The sequence below is a fragment of the Ammospiza caudacuta genome, chromosome 8, assembly GCF_027887145.1.
Source record: "Ammospiza caudacuta isolate bAmmCau1 chromosome 8, bAmmCau1.pri, whole genome shotgun sequence".
Taxonomy (NCBI): Eukaryota; Metazoa; Chordata; class Aves; order Passeriformes; family Passerellidae; genus Ammospiza; species Ammospiza caudacuta.
In genome coordinates this window covers 37605063-37625922 of record NC_080600.1, presented here as the reverse complement: position 1 = coordinate 37625922, position 20860 = coordinate 37605063, and the positions used below count along the sequence as shown (strand labels likewise).

Here is a 20860-nt window from a genome sequence, read left to right as displayed (position 1 = left end):
GGGAGAAAGAGCAAGTACAGCATAACTGAACTTTTTCCCCTGGTTCATAATTCTCCTGGGAGTTCATCTCTGCTTGCTAGACACTACAGGAAAGTTTCTTACCCGCCAATTTCTAATTCTCTTGAGCCTGCTAGGTGTTTTCTCCAGTATTTGCAGAAACTCATGAGTTAGCTCTGAATAAGAAAAAGAAAAGCCATTTTTACATCTGATTCTGTTATAAACAGGTAAAACTTAGTCTAAGGTTGTACAGCTTTTGCAGTAGATACTACGGTCTGTGCATGAGCTGAATTAAAATTTTAATAAACTGTTAGGCAAGTGTGGAACAGAAAAGTTTACAGCATTCCACTGGGACAGACTTCTGACAACTACACACATTCTGAAAAACAGGTTTACCTATAATATTTTGTTTTTACTCTTGCACAACCTGGATTTGTTAGACCAAAAACTATAAAAACAACAGTATCTAAAATAACATACTTGCCATTCAGCCTGTACATATTCTATATGGAGTTAAGTTTCCTTGAAAGTATAAATTTCTAAGTCACTGTTTCGGTCATTCCATCAAACTTAGGAACAACCAGTATCAGCTCTGTACAAACCACAGCCATCACACCCTTGGAAGGACTCTGTTTTGAACAACAGCTTTGAAATAATTTGTGTTCAAGGTGGAGTAGCTGGCTGTGTTATAAAACAAAGATCCTTACAATTAGTATGCCCACAGGAAAGTACACATCTCCATGCTCATGAGCTGCAAATAAAAATACTTTTCATTGAGACTTAATTCTAGTCATAGGCTAAAAACAACTGTGTACAGTCAGGATTTGAATGCAAAAATACATCTTTTACAGGTCTGGGAGAACTGGCTTCTCCAGAATTCCACAAGTAAATTATAACCTAAGCTGCTCCCAAGTGCAAAACTACCTCAGCTCTTTGGTCTGCCTGGGTCTGTTAAACACCCCAGCTGCATAAATGCCTGAAGGATGAAGTGATGTTCACAAGGAGCTCACAGCATTCCCCTGGGGGATTTCACAAATCCAAACAATGCATGTTTACCACAGCCAGGTGGGAAGGCAGCAGGGTGGTGTTTGCAACTGCAGCTACAGCTCAAAGAAGCCTGCTAAGACAGAGATGTTTGAACCTGCACTTTGAAGCTCAATCAGGTTCTGTGCTTCACATGACATGTACTCAATTTCTCACTTTCAAACCCTCCCTCCCCAGAGTGCCATTAAGGAAGAACAGCTCAGCAGCTCAGGAAAGCAGCAGGCACAGAGAGTCAGTGCTGGGCCATCTGAAACCTGGAGAGCTCCACCACTACTGTGAAACAAACATTTCACTGAAGACCAGCCAAGTCCAACACACAGATCTGAAAGCCCCAGGAGCTCCCCCCTCCTCTACAGCAGCACACCTGGCCCTCAAATTCAGACTCCACTGTAGTAAATACTAACTTGAAAGACAGCAAACTTCTAGGTGTAGGATGTTCTAGGCATATGCTTTCCTCTTACCAGAGTCTGAGATCCCACAGGCTACACCCAACTGTTAACACAGAAGTGCCTTCATAAACATGGCAATTTTATGTACAGCCTGATGGACACAGGCACTGAAACAGCTCTGAGGTACCTGAAACAATCAGGACTGCATGAATGTGCACTGACAGATTTCCATCTCTGTCTTGGTTCTGAAAAGCATTTAAAAGCAGGATTCTATCCTCCACCTGCAAAAGGTATGTGGACACCCCAGCCAAGAGCCCAACCAAGTTTGTCTTCTGAAGTTCTCCCCACTCCTATCCCTTTCTTTCACTGAAGATACAGCACATGAAGTCAGGGAGACTTCATTTCAGCTGAATGCTCTCACTACATAGTCTGCTCCATCCTTACATGAATAAACCCTTGAATTTCAAAATGAGACAGGAGCACGACTTACCATCTAGTAGTTCTAGAGTAACTGAGGGATCTACATATTCCCACCAGTGTTTTCCATCAGTTGATACTGGAATCTCCCAGTTGGACCACTTGCAGGCCAAGTGAATGCACACACATGCTATCACTGTGGGCTTGTACTGAAGACAGAATGTGGTAAGGTGAAGGCTGTTGCACACATTTCGTAATGAGGAACCAAAGGAAATCAAACATGTAAAACAGAAAACCCAAACAAACCAACCATTAACATACAGAATGAGACAGCTTGTCAATCAACAGCAGTTAAACATTTTGTTGAATAAGTTCATAAGATATCCTACTGCCCTAAGAAAACAGAGGGCAGGACCCTCTGTTATCCGATAGAAAAGTTTAATTTGATTTTGCTATCAAAAGCCTGATGAACAGTAAATAAATTTACCAATTATTATACTGTACTTAAGTACTAGAAAGGGCAGTATAATATGGTGAATTAAATTCTGCAGTATAATGCATAGAGCTAATTGTGCAGTCTCTGAATGAGACAATCAGAAGGTCCCCAGCAGTTCCCCAGCAGCCAGGTGAGTTATTTGTGGGCTTTGCCTTCACCAGGCCTGGATTTGTGACGTTTGTGATGTTGTCCTCAGCTTCCAGCACCACAAACACATTGGTTCACTTTCACTGCTTTAGCATAAATTCCCTTAACAGCTGCTTAAGTACAGAATCTTGCCCATCAAGGAACCACCAGGAGTTATTTATTTCAACAGTTCTAATAACAGCAGATACTGTTTAAAAACTGTATCTACACATAATGTAATTCTCTTAAATAAAGGTTAAAGTAGTTTTGCAAGAGGCAAACTGAAGTAATCAAGACTAAAGTCTGCTCTCTAATTCTTTCTATGACAGGCCATGTCTACAAAACACCCACTTGGAATCCTAGGACTATAAATTTATCTAAGTACTTAAGCTTTAAAACTATATATTAAGATTAAAGAGCTGTTTCTAAAAGAAATAACATTGGGCTAGTACTAGTCTATCTAAAAAGAAAACTCAGCTAGTTGAAAATATCTTAGGCCCACTAGAATTTTATAAGTTAAGACTGAATCAACATACTTAAAGTTAAGAGAAAACTGCCATTAACTACAAGTGTAAACTAAAAATAGTTTTGTACTTACCAAGATGCTCGGATTTCTAGGTTAAGTTTATCTCTTTGTAATCTTTAGCTGCTATTCAGGCTACCAATTTTAGACTTATGCACTCACAATCGACAAAAAGTCATCAGAAAGCACCACTACACTTCTCATTGTGCATTTAAGCCCTTTGTGCCGTCAGGCCCTTGTCCAATACACCGCACTGCAGGCGGGGAGGTACCACCACGGGAGGTGGCCCAGTCCCCCACTGCAACAAGGGTAAGACACATCAGGGGGCCCTGCAGTAAAGGAAGCTATAGTGTGCTACAACAGTGCAACAAAGAGGTTCAGGATAACAACCTGTTGGTAGCCATGAAATAGGATGTCTGTGCCAAATCCTTGCTTGCTGTAAGAAAAGAAAAACAAGAGAGATTAAAGATCCGCACTAATTTGTCAGGTTTATTCCAAAATTCAAGCAGTTTTACCTTTCAAAACTCACTGCTGGGTATTTCTAAAGTGTTGATCTGGCTTTAGCTAACTAGCCTTTAGAATAATCTTTTCTGAGACACAGAACACTGAGACACACTCGGTACTGGAGCTGGACCTGTCATTCCCTCAGTGCCCCTCCCTCCCCTGCACAGCCCACAGCACAGCTCCCCTCCAACAGCTGCCAGCTGAGCACTCTCCTCTGGGAAGCGCTGCTTCCCCACCTCACCTGCAGGGATCCCTGCTTGGAGCTGGGAGTGCAGCAGGCAGGCAGTCCCAGCCAGTTCACAGTGCTCCATCTGCTCTTAGAGCGGGCCGTGGCACCCTCCCACCTCCCCAGAAACAGCCACAGCTCTCTCCCAAAGCCCTGGAACACAGCCAGCACCCAAGCTACGTGGGGAAAAAAAAAAAAATCAGTTTTCTGCTCCTTCTAATTGAGAGCACTGTAGTCATAACATTTTGCTCCATATTTGTTAAGTCTATGGCAAGGCTTCGATAGGAAACAGACAAATTCATCTGAGTTAGTCAGAAAAAAAATAGCGAAACAAACCACAGGACTGCAACATGCCAGGAATGAAAATCTGACTCGGGCTGTTACAGCCACAGAGTGCTGACCCCTGCAGTGACTCCCCAACGCTCCTCACTCAGGTAAGAGAACTTACTGTAACATGCATTTAATGGAATAGCTGGGCACAAGGGGTTTAACCGCAGATTGAATGCAGCCTTCATTGAATTCTTACTTTGACACTATCACTTGAAATCAGTGCTACCTGCAGAGAGCGTAGTGTTGGATTTTATGTCAAAGGGAATACTGGTAAACTTTTAATAATATTTCTAGAAAGTTTGAGAAATACTACAGTGGCTTTTAAATTTAGTTTTTGAAAAGCATATTAAAATGTGATTAAACTCAACTTCTAATAACTGCCAAAGAATAAAATTCAGATTTGTTTTTATGCTACACAGACAGGAAGTGCCATAATCGAGGAACAATGTGGAAGCTGCAAGGTAATAGGATCTGTTCCTACACACAAATTCTACTAATCCATAATAATCAGAAGATGAACTGACAATGTGTTATGCCATAATAATTAGTTTGCACGCTGTAATGGTAATTGCATGCTAAAAAACCAAGGAGTTTAAACTCTTCCTCCCATCTACAAAGAAGATGGAATCACCAAAAAAAAAAAAAAAAAAGTAAAATGAGATTGTCATAACAAATAAAAATACACAATGGTTGAGTAAGACTGAAATTGATGTCTTTGCTCTTCATTTTTCATCAAAGCAACGCCTAACGGATCTTCAATGATTTATATATTCTGTAAAGTTACATGTTTGAATTAAGGGAGCAAGACCAAGAAGCATTTCTACTCTCACTGAAGTGCCCCTTCTGGACAAGGAAGAAAAGCAGATGCCAGAAAACTTCTATTTAACATCAGCTTGAAAGATGAGTAAATCATAACACATACCTGGAAGAAAAGAATCACATCTTGAAACACACACTTTAGCCTCAATCAAAAATTACTGTGCTCAATACCTTACCTATACTAAAAGCAGTATGATTCTGTTTCAATTTACTTACAGCTAAATAATAATCATTGCCAAAACCAGCAAGAAACTTCAGCTCACAACTAAAGCCTTTGATAACACAAGGCACAACTGAAAATATCCATCCCAAACTCTTCTATGTGGGGCAGCTTTGGTTTAGCAGAATCCATCAATGAAATTAAACCTAATGAATTTTGGTTCCTATATTTTGGTGGTTTATTTCCATTATAGTAGTGGAAAGTGCATCTCCAAAATTTAAATCACCTTGAAGCAGGGGCTAGAACAAGCCAGCAGAGCTGCTCTTGTAATTCACAAGCTGCAGGACCGATGGCTATGACACCAGCCATGAATGACCAGTTTTAGATTTCAGCATTCAGGAGTGATTTCAAACATCCATCCTGTCTCACTGCTGCAGAAGCAGCCATAAAACAGGGATCAGTAAAATAATCATCAATTTTTGAAACAGGACTTGCTGTCTGACACACCTTCTGAGAGGCTGTCTCCAAGGAACTGCCAACTGGAAACCAAAATGCTTTTTACTGGGCATAGCCACTCAATTCACTGCTTGCAGTTCCAAGACACCTGAGTCTTTTCTTCAGCACAGCTTATCTTGGATCTTGGGATGCTCATGAAAATGTGACTGCCAAGTCCCCATTAGGAGCTGGTAACTGGCTATGCCTGGCCCCTGACAATGTGTGAGCATTTCCCAGAAAGAGGAGATGGCAGATAAGCCAGTCAGCATCAGAGGAGAGAAGCTTGCTGAAGTCCTTCTGGCAAAAGCAAAAAGCCCCAGGCTCTGAACACAGGGATGCTGGAGGCTGCCTGTTGTATCTGGGAAGGGCTGGAGGAGGCCATGGTGTAGGCATTCAGGTCTGAGCAGTCCTGGTGGCTTTACAAAACCTGAGGTCAAAGTTCAGAATGGAACGGCCACCTGTAGCAAGTGCTGGAGTGCAGCTGGTGTTTCACATCTTTCCACACCACTAAGATTCAAATTTTCCTCATGGGAATACCCTCTGAAAAAGCTGATGCATTTTCACCTTGTCTTCTGCTGATTTTGTCCTCAGCCTGATTTAAGCAATGGCATCCCCACACAGATACCATGGGATATTTGAAGGATTTGACAGTGCAATTTTCACTAAAGATTAGTAAGGATCATGGGTGTTCAAGATACCTGATAACCTGCAGAGCAGTGAGAACAATCCTAGAAATCCTTGAGATCTCATCTTCAGTTCCAAAAGGTTGTGTTCCAGCACAGAGAAAGGAGTGACTGAAGACTTCCCAAGGTGGAGATGAGGATACAGATTCCAAGTTTCACCAGAAGCAGGCTGAGAACAGACTGATTTTGCACGCATGTAAGAGGACAATGCCACACTCTTGGCACCAGGGCAGTTCCACTGCTGATCCCTCAGCTAGTGTTGAAGGCAGCAAGGGCCAAAACCAGAACAGTTTTTGGTGTTTTGGTGGGGTTGTTTTTCCCCTTTCCTTTTTTCCTTTCTTCTCTTCACTACTGGAGCATTCTTGGAATGGACACTGAAGCTTGCTGACAGGCCCTCCCATATCCACTGCCTCCAGATTCCTTGGACCTGTGGGATCCTAAGGAATGATGGTCCTGTCTCCTCTTCTCAGTCTCTTGACACTGAGGAAGAATGGTGCAGAAAAAATACTAAGCCCACACCATTTTCCTTGTCTGCTATACTGACCAAACTGCAAAGATGGAACAATTTCATTAACCAACGAGTCTCTGAACACCAGAAGGAGTAACTGGATATTGTATGCCTGAACATCATTAATCATTATCTATCCATCCAGTCACCCCTTCTCTGCAATGATCTGTGTTGTCTAGTAACACCTTCAAAAGGCTTTCAATTTTAGAGAAGAATTCATTTTTTCTTTAGTTGTATGTTGAAGCAATTATATTTATTACTTACTACTTCATCTTCAGCTTCCAGCAATTGATTCTGGTGTGCCACTGCCAGACTAGACAGTCTTCTGACAAAGCACTTGGTTGAGTTTTTTGAGCATCATCAGCACAACCTTGGTTTTTATTCTTTCATTTTGTTTTTAAAGGGGATATAGCTTAAATCTTAGTAACAGGTTAACAGTGACTGCATAAAATGAATTACCCTGGATGCAAGACAGCAAAAAGTGATGGAGAGAATCAGCCATCCTCTGATGCACTGCAGTTTAGTCAGCCAAAGGGCCTTTCCCACCACCTGACAATGCAGGGCACAAACCCTAAGTCAGATCCTGAGGCACATTTGCAGACCTCAGCTAACTTTGCTGCTTCTTTTCTGATACTCAGTCAGACATGAGATTCCTCCCTTCCTCCTCTCTCTCAGCATGCAGTTGGAAGTTTTAATCATAACAGGCTTGGGTAAGTTAATCATCTTTATTCCAAAAAGGTATTTCTGCCTTCTGAAATGGTGGGGTTTTTTTGTCCAAGATGATGTTCCAGAACTGGATGAAGTAACCTTGGATTTCTTTAAATTCTCAGTCAATCCCTTTAGCACTAAAGGTTTAACACTGAAAAATCTCAGGTATATTTTAAGAGCTTCAGTACTCAGATATCTGAGTGTTGCATCTACTGGCCTTGAAAACCCACACTGTCCAATAAATAAATGTTCAGGGACAGAAAACTAAACTCCTACCACTGTGTCTGTGAAGATAATCACAGTGCCCACGGCTCCATCTCCCTGTCCTCTCAACACACCAAACCAATGTTCCATGGCTGTTATTCTGTCCTTGCCTGACTTGCATGCATGACTTCAAATCTCAGGCCTCATGTTTTAAATGAATTAATTAGTTTCCTTTTTCTTATTTTACTATGAGGTACTCACATCTTGTGTTCACAGTCTACACCACTCCTAGGGACATGCTGCCAAGGATTCCATCCCCACACACACTAAGGAGCACACCTCCTCCAGTGAGCAGGGTTTTAAACATCAGAGACATTACATTCACCAGTCCTTGAGCTACATGGACTTTCAGCCCTCACTGAAGTCTTCAAATTTCAAGACTTGATATCACTTTAGACTTCTAAGTATTTTTTCAAGTCTTCTGACATTAAATACTAGTTTAAAGATATCAAATTTAAAAATTAACAGTATCTTCAAAGTATGAATTTTGTCAGTACAAAAAATTAGCTTACAAAACACAAAGGGAAAGGCTGAACTGCCTTAGAGTGGTATCTACCCTTGAAGAAAGGAAATCCAGTTTGTGTAGCGGTGTGCCTGTAGGCTTGAGTGACACACACTGATGTGGAAATCCTGAGGCAACACAACATTCCCCCACCCCTCCCCACAGCCCCAGACACCAAACAGAAGCACAGGGGCTCCCCAAGAGAGTAAAATGTGCTCACATTTACAGTGACCAACAGCTAAGAAAAGCCAAAGCAAAACCCTACAGAGCAGCTGGTGCAGACTACCGAGACTTCAGGTGCAACTGGACTCATGCACCAAGTCACAACCACAACTGGGCAGAAAGCAGAGAATCCTTATCTTACAGCAAAGAGAGCAATAAAACTACTTTAAATGCAAGTAAGTTACAGCACCAGCCCTACTCAGTGTCCAAAGACATTCACCAGGAAGCTACAGCAAATAAGAGACACCTTCCTTAAAAGAACACCATTAATTCCAGAGTTACTACAAACCAAATCTAGTTAACAGGGTCAGGCTGTACCTAAATTTTATATATTTAATAGAGGGAGAAGAAAAAACACCAGAAACTTAGAAGCACTTATGCATTTTTCACTGCAAAACCAGCTAATAACTAGAGACTAACAACCATGGTCTAATTATTTCAAAACACTTTTTTACTTAAGAAACATAATTAAAGTCAAAAGCTTATTTTAGATGCTTTTACAACTGATTCCTAATTTTTTTTCATCCTACATCTTATAAGAGGGTGTTTTAATCTTTTTTTAAAGCTCCAAAAGAAACCAATTCAAGAATTAAAGAAGATATGCCAAAATGCCACAAAAATATAGAGAAGAAAATAGGTTTCTAGCCAGTCACATGAATGAGCTGCAGACAAGTTACAGGATATGTTTAACTAAAAGTTTGGGGTTTTGTGCTCCCATCCAGAGCAAGTAAGGACACACTGCTACAGAAAAACAATTAGTCACACCAATTTGCATGTGACAGCAGACTTGCTATGCACTCCCTATCCCTCACTGCATTACCTGAAAAGATTTGCTAAGACAAAAAGCTGGCATTAGCCATCAATGGGCAAAACTACTTCAGAGTGAAAATCATCAGCTCAGCACCAAACTATGGATCTGGCCAATGAGTCTGCAACTGCTCACTGCTTCTGGCACTCCAGGACACATGCAACAGGTACTATTAAAAACAAAGCTAATAAGAAAACAAAAAAAAAAAAAAAAAGAAGGACAAAAGACTGGACTCTGTGACTCTCTAAAGGTAAATATCAAACTTTTAATAATTAATTTTAAATATACTCTTTGGATAACATAGTTGGTGAAAAATCATGTTAGACAAATAACATTACTTTCAGATTTTACAAGAAAGGTGAAAAAGGACTTACAGAAGTGGTTAAAAGTCACTGACCTCTCACTAACTGTGTACATTTCACAACATCTGTGTGTGGATGTTCAATGGTAATCTCAAAACCTGAGGGGTTACAAATACATTTTAGAATTATACATTGCATCTGTAAAATAAAAAGCAAACCCCTTATGTTCCCCCACAGACCTAAAATACTTGTAAACCTTTGCACTGTAGAATAAGTAACACTATTTAAGTGCCTTTTATTCTTTACCTTTTCATACTTTTCAATGGCAGATGGTAAAGCCACTTTGTAATCCATTACTAAAATATTCCTCCAGTAATCTCAAATCCTGTACACACATAACCTGGGAAATTACTATATTTTTAAAGCTGAATATATCTGAACAATTTCTAGCAAGTCAGTAAAAACTGTACTGCAAACACAATGGTGTGCATGTATACATCAATTAATTGATTTATAGCACTTAAATATGTTGCAGGTATGAAATTGGAAATTAAATCAATTTGTACATCCATGACTTAAGAAACCCTTCTTGGTTTATGACACTGTTTTAAGAACTAGGTCACTACTGTGAGCTATTTTTTTTAACAATACCCCAAGTGGTATTTAAGAATATCTGAGCAAGTCAGTGTTCTCAAGCCTCTGGCTGTAATTGTCTCTGTGGTATTTTAGTCAGAAGAGTGTCTTGACAGAACATTCCACTTCAAGTTTTGGAATCATCTGAATCCATTAAATGGCTACACTCCAACTTGTTTTCTTCAGAGTCAGCACCTGCTGAATTACATAATGGAAAGGCAGAATGGGGAAGAGCACTGGGTACAAAGCTCTCTCCAGCTCCAGGACATGCACAGCCAGCCTACTACAGCATGCTACCTTATGGGAAGAAATGTCAATGGAATTACTACTTGGAGGAAAATCTGTTTGGAAGCCTACACATTTCTACCTCAAACTGTCAGAAACATCTCTTTCACAAGTACAAACACACCTTTCTTCTCCACAGTGAACACAGCAGAACTGCTAACACAAAACTAAATTCAGAAGTTATACAGGAAAACAGTTAAATTCTAATGTGCCAACAGCACATCAAAAATCCAGTTATTTGGGTCCCACTACCTCTTCATGGCAAGCTGGCTGCACAGGAGACTTTAGAAAGACATACCTAAAGTTTGAAGCATTATTGTTTCAAGTATAACCAGCTCTTGGGCTTGCTGAAGGTATGCCTGGAACAAACAAGCAGAGAGGTGAAGACACAAAATCAGAACTTCACTCCCACATTGCCTCTGTGGCACAGCACTGCAACACAGGACACAGCAGCAGTACCCAGGGCACTGAGCACTGACAGCTCACAGCACCTCACACTGGGGTTCCTTTCCTCCACCAGTACACTCACTGCTACAAACTCAGCTCCCCCTGCCTGCCTTTCACAAAATTAACTTAGTCTGGGTCTCAGACAATCTATTCCAGCAAAGCATCTTTGGAAGGTCAGGTGGGGGCTGTAAGAATTTCAAGATGGAGCAATCTCTTCAAGTTTCATAACAATTAAGTGAGTCTTTAAGAAACTGCATTAAGTAATAGAAAGACTTAAATGTTACAAAAAACAAAGGCTTTTCTTCCTAGGCTGCAGAGAGCAATATTCCAGTAAGAAAATGTAACAAATCATTAGATGAAATGACATCTTTCAAACCATGCATCTTTGAAAGCATAACTTCCACCTACATCACTCTTTGTATCCAGCTGTGGCTCTTGAGGATGAAGACAGGCATTTGCTACTTTAATAACATGTTCAAGTTTCCGTGGCTGTTCTTCCACTTTTGCAGCCAAAAACAATGCCGTGGGAGACATTATCTGAAGAAGAAAAACATGTGTATTTTTAAACTTTTTACAAGCAGGACTTGAATTTTTATAGAGTCTAAACTAGCACAGAAAAGGTTTAAGAAGTTGGATTTGTGGCTTTTTTTTTTCCAGTTTTGAAGTCATGCAAGGCAACAAAAATATAACTAGTCGTGCTTTATTTTGTAACTGATGCAATCCTCTCAGCAGCACAGGGAAGGAGTAGCATAATGTTAAATTACATTTGTGAGTAAAATGTCTGAGGTCAAACTAATTCTAGTTCAACATGAAATATTTTGGCCCAGAAGACTTAGTCACAGTAGAACAGGCTGTTTCAAGTTAAATATACCTCATGAGAAAGTTCATCCAATTTCTTGCACAGAGCGACTCACTACACCATCTTTTCAGTAAAACAGCTGATCACAAGTTCTGGTAGCATTTAATTTTTCCAAAGAGTGAGAAACTTTGCAGAGAACTTTAATAAAAACAGCTTGTTATATAAACATAGGCTCTACAAGTACAAGAAACTTTATATATACACATATATTCTTAGAAACTTTACTATATGCCCAGCAGTATCTGGAGAACAAAGCATAAGGATTTGTAAAACATCAGTTTTACAAATGTCAGTAAAGACTAGACATTGCATTTAAAGATGAAAATTTCTATCAAACTCTAGGTGTCATAGGGTGACAGTTCAGTATCACCTAGGAGTTAGCTGTGAAGTAGAATTTTGGTGCCTGTTGTCTGCTACAGTGACTGAGGTGAGCAGACACAACACAACAAACCACAAACCACTGATCAATTAGCTTCTCTTTGCATGCAAAAGCTGCCCATGTTAACCAGGAATTAAAATGGTACTAGAAATCATCTAGACAAAAGCTGATTAAAATTAAGCCAGTAGAAAGCATTTATTCAGAGACTGAAATAGCTCCTTGCTGAGTATTTAATTAATGCATGGTGCAAGTATTGGATTTCTCATTCAATGTCCAAACAAAACTAGGCTAAATAGGAGGCATAGCTCCCCTAAAGTCAGATTTGCTTTTTTTTGCCAGCAAGCAGCCCCTTTTTATGCCAAAATGAAACATTTGGTATAAAAATTTACAATATATGCAAAACTGCAACAAACTACTTAAACATTTAAAGGATTAAATTTCAGAAGCTTTCAAATGTAGTGAGAATACTTTTTTGCATCCTTAAATCACTTTGAAATGTCTGCTTGGATCTTAAGTAAAACTTTAAAGTTGGCAGACTTGAAAATTGACACCCTGGTAAGGCAATACCCTTTGATGAGTAGAAGTGTGCTATGAGAAATCCAGCAAAAATCTCAGTCTATAAAAACCAACCACCCAAAACAAGTCACAGGGAGCAAATTCTTTCACAAGGGAGACAAGAACCCCTGTTTTCTTTTCAAGAATCTTGTAACCTAAGCCTGATGAACAAATGAAATGAAAACCCAAGGTGAAGTGTTGCTGAACAAGGCCATATTAGCACTGTCATTTAATACTCCTGATGATTCTGTAGAAGTTCCTATTCCCACTGCTTGAAGTAATGATTTAAATTTCTGGAAGGGGTTTCCTTTGCCAAGGACATACTACTTGAAATGTGTCTCACACTGGGAGGTAAAACTTTTAAACAGTAAATATGATGGAAACACTTTCTGGAGTTCAGAAAGTGAGAGTATCAACAGCTCTGAAGTGGCAGAAAATGCAGAAGATGTCAGGCAGCACACGCAGGCATAACCCAACACAAATATGTCACATAAAGGTATTTTACTCAATTTTCAACAACTGCCATGGCTGAAAACATTTCCATTTCACAGAGACATTATGTGAACCAAGTCACCAATGACCAGATAATTAAACCATCAGCAAATTCTCACTCACTGTTACTCTGTGTCTGACTGCACCAAAGTTCTACTTGCCAAAAAAGCACCAGCAGGCTGACTTCAGGATCTCTCCTGATCTGCTTCAGTAAATCAGAACTGGCCAAGAAGTCTCCACACAATTCCTGATTTCCAAGACCTTACACAAAACACAGCTCTGGAGGCTGACTGAGCCAAGCTGATGAATTCTCATATAACTCTGGTCCATCAGAAATCTATGTGCAGCCCAATTAACCATTTCCTTCAAAAAGAAGTGTTTGCTTCTGGCCAAAGAATTTCAGGTCTTTATCCTATCTAGGACAAGGGTTCTCACTCCCAGTTTAGAGTAGGCCATTATTTTTAGCTCCCTTGGTATTGATTCAGAAAAATAGACACCCTAGTAAAATTCCAGACTTGGCACAAATGCAGTCTTCAGTGAACACACCCTGCTAAGTGTATAACTGGCAAAGTTACTCAAATGCTTTCATTCATTTCCAATTACCAAAAATGGCAAAAAAAACCAAGCAAAGTAGAACAAGAAAAGCAAAATTAAAGAAACATACTTGACAAAGTAATAGTGTATTTCCTATATATAAATATCTTAATTTGATATCAATCAAAATAACTTAGAGTAATTATATACTATGCACCCCAAATAGTCTTTGGGAAATCTTCGGAGCACATGTGATATATGACATTAATCCCACTTTATTAATAGCCAAGTCTCACAGAAATAGAAAAAATCCCCAAAACATAAGAGCCCTGTTTACACAACCCAAAAGCATTGTACAAAAGCTTCACTGGGAACTGTGGTACAAGCCCTTTTCACTTCAGAAGCACAAGGCAGTGCAATGACAAAGGCACTCAAAAAAATCTCAGAACACATCAGCAGCATGCATGCAGTTTCCTGAGATCTCCCTCTCCCTTCCAATGCCAATACTGGCAAGTTTTTAGACTGATCCACTTTAGCCTAAGACATTAAGTGCTTCCAGTCTATGAGGGTTTTCAAGTTTGAACACAAAGAGCTGTGAGGAATTATTTTTATTATAACCAGGAGCTCACATTGCATAAAAGCAGCAAATCTGTTAAATTGCACTATTAAAACCAGAACTGAAGTACCCAAAACAGCCTCACTAGAGCTTGAAGCGTATTATGAAAGTTTCAAGAACTTTGCAAAACTGCAAAGTCCACTGTTTAATACTGTGATTTGGCCAGGGCACAAGGAAGGGAATGCAGAGGACTGGAAAGAAAACAGCCTCCACACAACTCACCTACCTTGCACTTGAAGGAAAACAATTCTCACGCAGCCTTCTTGAGGCTCTTCACTAAGCTCCACTGTATGTCACAAAAACCCCTTGACATCATCAAGACTATTTTCAGCTGGCTGGCTGGTATTCCACATGGCATTTCTAAGGATTATATTGAAAAACTACAGCTCCCATTTGGATGCCTTACCTCTCTTGCCAGCATATGAAGGATTTTTCCCCCCCTTTCTGTTCTTGAAATCACAGTGTACTGAAGAGTAAGCACCCAAAAGAACTATTTGCTATATAACAATGTAACACAAGTACTATAGAAACAGTAATTGCAGAAGAATTTTAATTAATAATAGTGAGGCTAGTACTGCCTATAAAAAGCCACCAAGCTCCCTCTCCATCCCAATATTAGCACAGACTAACTTTATACTCAGCAACCCAAAGTTCCTGTGCCCTGGTCAGCAATGCAGAAAGAATAATTTGTGCTGAGGAGATCCACAGTAGCTCCTGTCATTTGCTCAGCCAGGGAAATTAGTAGTCAGGGCATCCAAATCTGCTTCCCAGAATTGGTAAAGCAAATTTCCATCCTCACTGGGGCACAGCAACCTTGCCAGGACTTTGCCTGCCTTGACTGCAACATCCAAACCTCAATATTTTCTTCTTTGTACTAAATGCATGTACTCAGTAGGTAACCCAGAGCAACTCACAAGTGACTTGCTAGCTCACAGTAACTTCACAAAAAAGGGGATATTTGGCCAATAAGCAGTACATATAACACATTCTCAATGAACCAAGACTGCATTAACTGGTACATGCCACCCCTGAGGCTCTACAGATTGAAGATACTGTGGGGAATTCTGTTCCCTGCTCACAGATGACTCAAACTCCTGAAAGCCTGTGAAACTGTTTAGCAGTAACTTATACTGAAGAAAAAGCCCATAAAACAACAACTATCCCTGTTTGTTAACAATTAAGTGCATGTCACACACATGACATACATGTGTATTTGTGTAACCTGGCAGTTACACGATGATAAATGTGCAAGTGCTTATAACCAGACTAAAAACATTCATCCACCAATAAAACAAGACAACACAGGCCACATTTTTTCAGCTAAAGATCACAAGGCATTCTGACTAATGGCCATTTAATTTTCTAGCCCAGCACTCAGATTCCTTTCTGCCATGGATAAACAGCACCACGTGCACACAACAAAGAAATATGAAAGATATGCTGCATATACTATAGGTCTTACCTTTGAGACTGCCAGTACCTTACTATTCCTGTCCAAGGGTTACCTTCTTCTTGCAGAGATGAATACTGTTACACTTTTTAGCTTGCCAAGTACTCTGGAGATTTGATATTAAGTATTTATTAGAGTTCTTGGTTTGTGCTTTCTCTACAGAGGACCCAATGGATGGTTTGAGGGTATTTTAAAAGTGACTCCATTCACTGAGACCCTCTTTGCCCTACAGAATTGTAAAAAGAAAATGCTCTTGCCCACCAGCACCTACACAAAGCCACTCTCTGGCCTTATGTTCATTAAGAATTACAAAAAGGAGTTCAGCAAGAGTCAGCACTGCTGAGGTACAACCTGCAGCTCACTTGCCTTTAACTTTGAACATTATTACCTGAGAATTAATTAAACAGGACACTTCCCTCCCCTGTAATAGCTGCAGTTTCCATGGCAGTCTGCCCTTACATTGCTTACTTGTGAATTTTAACATTCATAATTCAACTTAAGCCATGGTTTTCACATAAAGAGCACTACACACTCAAACACTACTGCACTGCCAGGTCCAAGTGACTGTCACTTACCAGCACCCAGAGAAAACCCAAACACAGCAGCCAAAGCTTCCTCCTGCCTAAATCTAGCCCAGATTACCAGCTGACAGCACCAGCAGCCCTCCAGCAGGTGACAGAACAGGTATGTGGGTCTATATATAAACACATCCACACTGAGCCATCTCTCCACCCCAAGCAGCTCTAGTTTATCAAGCCCACAAACCATTCAACAGTCCCAGAAAACTCTGGATGCCTCCCCAGCTCCAGGTTACTGCTAGGTGGGCAGAACAGCAGCAGGAGGGGAGAAAGAGGGACTTGTATGGATGAACACTGCAGTTCTGGTAACAAGCTGCTGGAAATTTGAGTTTAGCTCAGATTTTCCATGAAAAACAATTATATACACTTCTAAAGTGTACCTACAAATGAGTATGTGCTTCCAGCTAAAGAGGCACCAAACAAGATGCCCATTAGCTCAGCCAACAATAATGAACAAATTCATGACAGGAAGAAGAGTTGGCTCTCCTTGTACCCCCCTGTGTACCTGCCCCAGCTGCAGACAGTGCAAGGTCTGCAGGATTCTACCCCTTGGCAGGTAAAGGTCTGCTCTGACCTACACCTAACATCTGTCTCAATCTGTTTTGTCATTAGATCTAAGAAAACTCATCCTCAACATTTAAACCATCATTACTATTAACTGTTCTTCCTAAAAACAAACAAACCCCAAGAACACCTAGACTATTATATTACTACTGTTTTTCCACCTATTGGATCCAGCATTGGACCTGAAAAAAAAAAAGCCTGACACTCTCAAGTTGTTATCTCCAGTTCCATACCTGTTACAATGTTCCCCAATAACAGCCAGCATTTTTACTGAAAAATTCTATTCTTAACAACGCAGAGTCAACGTGTCCAGGTTACTAGACAAAACAAGATTTACCTCAACACATGTAAAATTTTTCTTATCTAATATGACTTACCACTTAAGATTAGACCAGCTAAAACAATTTACACTGCTTCAGGAACAGCCACATAATCCATATGCATATACACACATAACCACATTTTCACTGTCAGACACACCATGCCAGAACTTCCACTGACTTCACCAAGAAAAATGTGTGTTCCTACACATTAGCCTTTCAAGCTTCAGCACATAAACACCAGCCACATTTGAAACATCTAAATGTATTCCTCACACATCTGAAAGTGCTTGCTGACGGTGCCTATTTATTTGTCATTTAGATGTTAGAAGATAAAATCTAATTACCACTAGTTAAAGTAATCCTAAGTTGAAAACAAGTATCATTATTGCTTCCAAACCATTGATAAGAAGCTAGAATTCCTAAAAACAAATCACACTTCACACTCCTGCGTGAAACACTTCTCAGTCAGAACTGCTAAAATTATGGGCATGCTATAACCAAACATAAATCATACTTACATTTCGATTAAATTTTGTGAAGGAATGATGCATATAAAACCTGTGCATGTAAACAATTGCAGTATTTATGGTAAGCTGAGATCTGGAAGCTTAAATGAAGGAAACACTACATATTAAGAAAATTGTCGACAAGAACTGAAAGCGATGTGCTTTCCATATCAATCACTGCTCACAACATATTGTCTTCAGCCGCAAATGGATTATGGACGTGACACTTCAGAACTTAAGTGATATTAACACATTCTTAACTGATATTAACACGTATCGCTCCCATCTGTTCCGCAGACCATGTGGAGATTCCTACGCCAGGCTCCCCACAGTCACCCACGGAACGAGAACTCCTCAATGGGCGACACACACTGAAACACTCAAGTGCTTTTGTTTTGTTCCAGTTCAACTATTTCAGTCAGCGATTTGAGGGTTTGGCCTTGCTCTGATCGTTTTTTTTTTTTTTTCCCTTTAAAAAAATCACACTAAAGAGCGGCTAAGGAGTTTCACCGTTTCGGGCAAAACAGCAGCTCGGGTTTAGTTCAGAGCAGCCCCGAGGAGCAGCTCGGGCCGTGAGGGCAGGCGGGGAGCCGCGTCCCCGAGCGCCGACAAAGAGCGCGGCGCGGGGGCTTCGCCAGGCTCCTCCTCCCATTCTGTGCCTCAGGCCACGGCTCCAGCCCGCGGGAGCGCCGGCCGGGGCTGCGGAGCACCGGCAGGGCTCCCGGGGACGGCTCCCACGCCAGGGAAAAGGTCTCCCGCCGCCCCTCCACGCGCGGCCCCCGCCGCCCTCACGCCCGTCCCCGCTCGGATACACGTTGAGGCGCTGGCCCATGTCTTGGATGAGGTTGGCCGCCTGCTGCCGGTACGAGAGCTCCTTGTCGGCCTCCACGCCGCAGCGCCGAGAGGGCGTGTTCTCCAGCTGCTCGCGGCTGAAGAACCAGCGCGACGCGGCCGAGGAGCCGCCGCCGCCCCGCGCTGCGGACCCCGCGGAGCCCGCGCCCGCCGCCGCCATGACACCTCCTCCTCCTCCGGCGCCTCCTCCCGCCGCCTCCATCGCGGCTCTCGCGAGAGCTCCCGGGCCCGCGCGCGCCCTCTGCCATAGAGTCTCGCGGCGGGGCGGCCGCGCGCGGTCACGTGGGCTGCAGGGGCTGAGGGAGCGGCCATGGCGGCCGCGGCGGGAGGGCCGTGAGGGGATGGGGCTGTGTGGTCATGGAGCCGTCTGAGGGCATCCAGTCGTGGAGTTAAGGGGCTGTGGGGTCATGGAGCCGTCTGAGGGCATCCAGTCCGCCCGTCAGCCCCGCACCGCCGCTGTAACCCGGCTAAACCAGGGAACCCATCGCCCCGTGCCCGGGTGTAACACCTTGAATACCTCCCGCATGCTGACTCCATCGCCTCTCTGTAATGCGTATCCCATTGCCTGACAGCCCCATAACTGCGTATCTATTTCATACGATAATTCAAATATCTAATCTCAGTCTGGATACCTTTATGCTTAATAAAGTGAAAAACAGATAAAAATGCTTGAAGCGAGGGTTCGTTTTTTAATGCAAGCTAATCACAGAACAGCGTACTTGGAGGAGGGCATGGAAAGGGAGGAAGGAGGGAAAGATTTGGAATGCACAACTAGTTCCTAGAAAATTCCCGTCTCTGCTAATATCAGCTTGTGGATACTCAAGAAATGCACAAGAAAATGATGAATTATTATTAGGAATTGTGTCATTGCAGGTGAGCAGCTCCAGCACGTCAGTGATGCCCCTGCAGTGTGCCGTTTGTTCTCACTCCGCGTTCAGGGATGGGATTTCAGCCGTGGTTTGAGTTTATGGATTCAGGCTTCAAAGGGTGCAAAAAGGCATTTAAAATTCTGACCACCGTGCATGAAAATGAGAGTTCTGCTCCTGTTCAGTGCATGCCACTGCCAGTCTGCAGTGGTTTTGTTCATCTGAAGTTGCATCACCATGAGCTCTTTTACAACTTCAGTGCCAATTTTATGCAAGAAGTTGTAATCTTAGAACTGGACCCGACAGAATACTGATAAAGTATACATTATTGTATATATATATATACTATATATATGAAGAATTACTTGCCTGATCTTCCCAAATATATATATCTTCTTTAAAATCCTGCATGTCCAGAGGAAATTTAACCTCAGAGACTTCTCATGTAATTAGCTGATCTAGGACTTCACATTTGTGTGTCTGTAACAATCAAGGTACAATATTTTACCTCATTGTTTAAATCACTGGGTAAAGTTCATGGAATTTGGGTGTTCAATTTAGATTCTTTATTCCTGCAGTAATTGGTGGAGGATTATTAAGAATGTTCTCATCTGGCTGCAATTAGAATTTTACATTAGCTTCGTTAATGAAATGAAAAGATGAAGGGAAGATTAGATAGATAGATAGATAGATAGATAGATAGATAGATAGATAGATAGATAGATAGATAGATAGATAGATAGATATCTCCCTGTCTTAAAAATCTTAACATAATAGGTAGAATATAATTAAATAATGAGAGGCATAATGAATATGATTTATGCAGGGTATGCACATTAATTAACTCCCATGCAGGATACTGCAATCACCCATTTAGTCACAGGTTAAAGTAATTAAATGCAGTTCTTGCTATTGGAGAGGTTCCAGACCTTGGTCCCCAAAGATGTGACATTGCATTTTCATTAACTTAACTGGTTTCATTCATAAAAAAAATTGAAGAATTAATCCAATTAAAATGTATTGGAGGAATCACAATGTATTTTCCTCTTAAATCCATTTAAACATCTGTGAGAATCATGTATACTGAAGGGAAATATGAGAATGAAATTGCCTTTTGACTTTGAAATTTAATTAAAACAATCTGGTTGAAAAATCATACATGCTGAAAACTCAATGCCTGCATGTGGATATTTAAATGAAAAAGGTCAACAGAAGTCTTGCAAACCTGAGGACAATAAATGTTGTTAAAGCTATTTTCTGGCTCTTCTTTTCCTCTTACATAAAGAATTGATATTCTAAATCTCTGAGATGCTGACTAATTAAGCTCCAACTACTTCACAAATCACTTTTCTTTTTTTGGGTGGGTTGGGGCACTGTAAAGAAGGACAGAGCTTTCTT

At 41.1% G+C, this 20860-nt stretch overlaps 1 protein-coding gene across 2 annotated transcripts in view; it reads right to left on the bottom strand.

Annotated features, from left to right (window-relative positions):
• The window catches only part of CCNT2 (cyclin T2), a 23383-nt gene extending 4608 nt beyond the window's left edge, over positions 1–18775 (bottom strand). The window contains exons 1-8 of one of the 2 annotated variants that reach the window (XM_058809317.1): positions 18557–18775; positions 17757–17838; positions 11297–11425; positions 10740–10800; positions 9619–9681; positions 3383–3428; positions 1921–2084; positions 103–173 (exon numbers count right to left, since the gene is read on the bottom strand). In XM_058809317.1, the coding sequence (XP_058665300.1) occupies positions 103–173; positions 1921–2084; positions 3383–3428; positions 9619–9681; positions 10740–10800; positions 11297–11425; positions 17757–17838; positions 18557–18756 (816 nt within the window). In that variant the 5' untranslated portion in view covers positions 18757–18775. The remainder of the gene's footprint in view (positions 1–102; positions 174–1920; positions 2085–3382; positions 3429–9618; positions 9682–10739; positions 10801–11296; positions 11426–17756; positions 17839–18556) is intronic. The other variant, XM_058809318.1, reaches the window with a different exon arrangement.
• Between the last annotated feature and the right edge of the window lie 2085 nt (positions 18776–20860).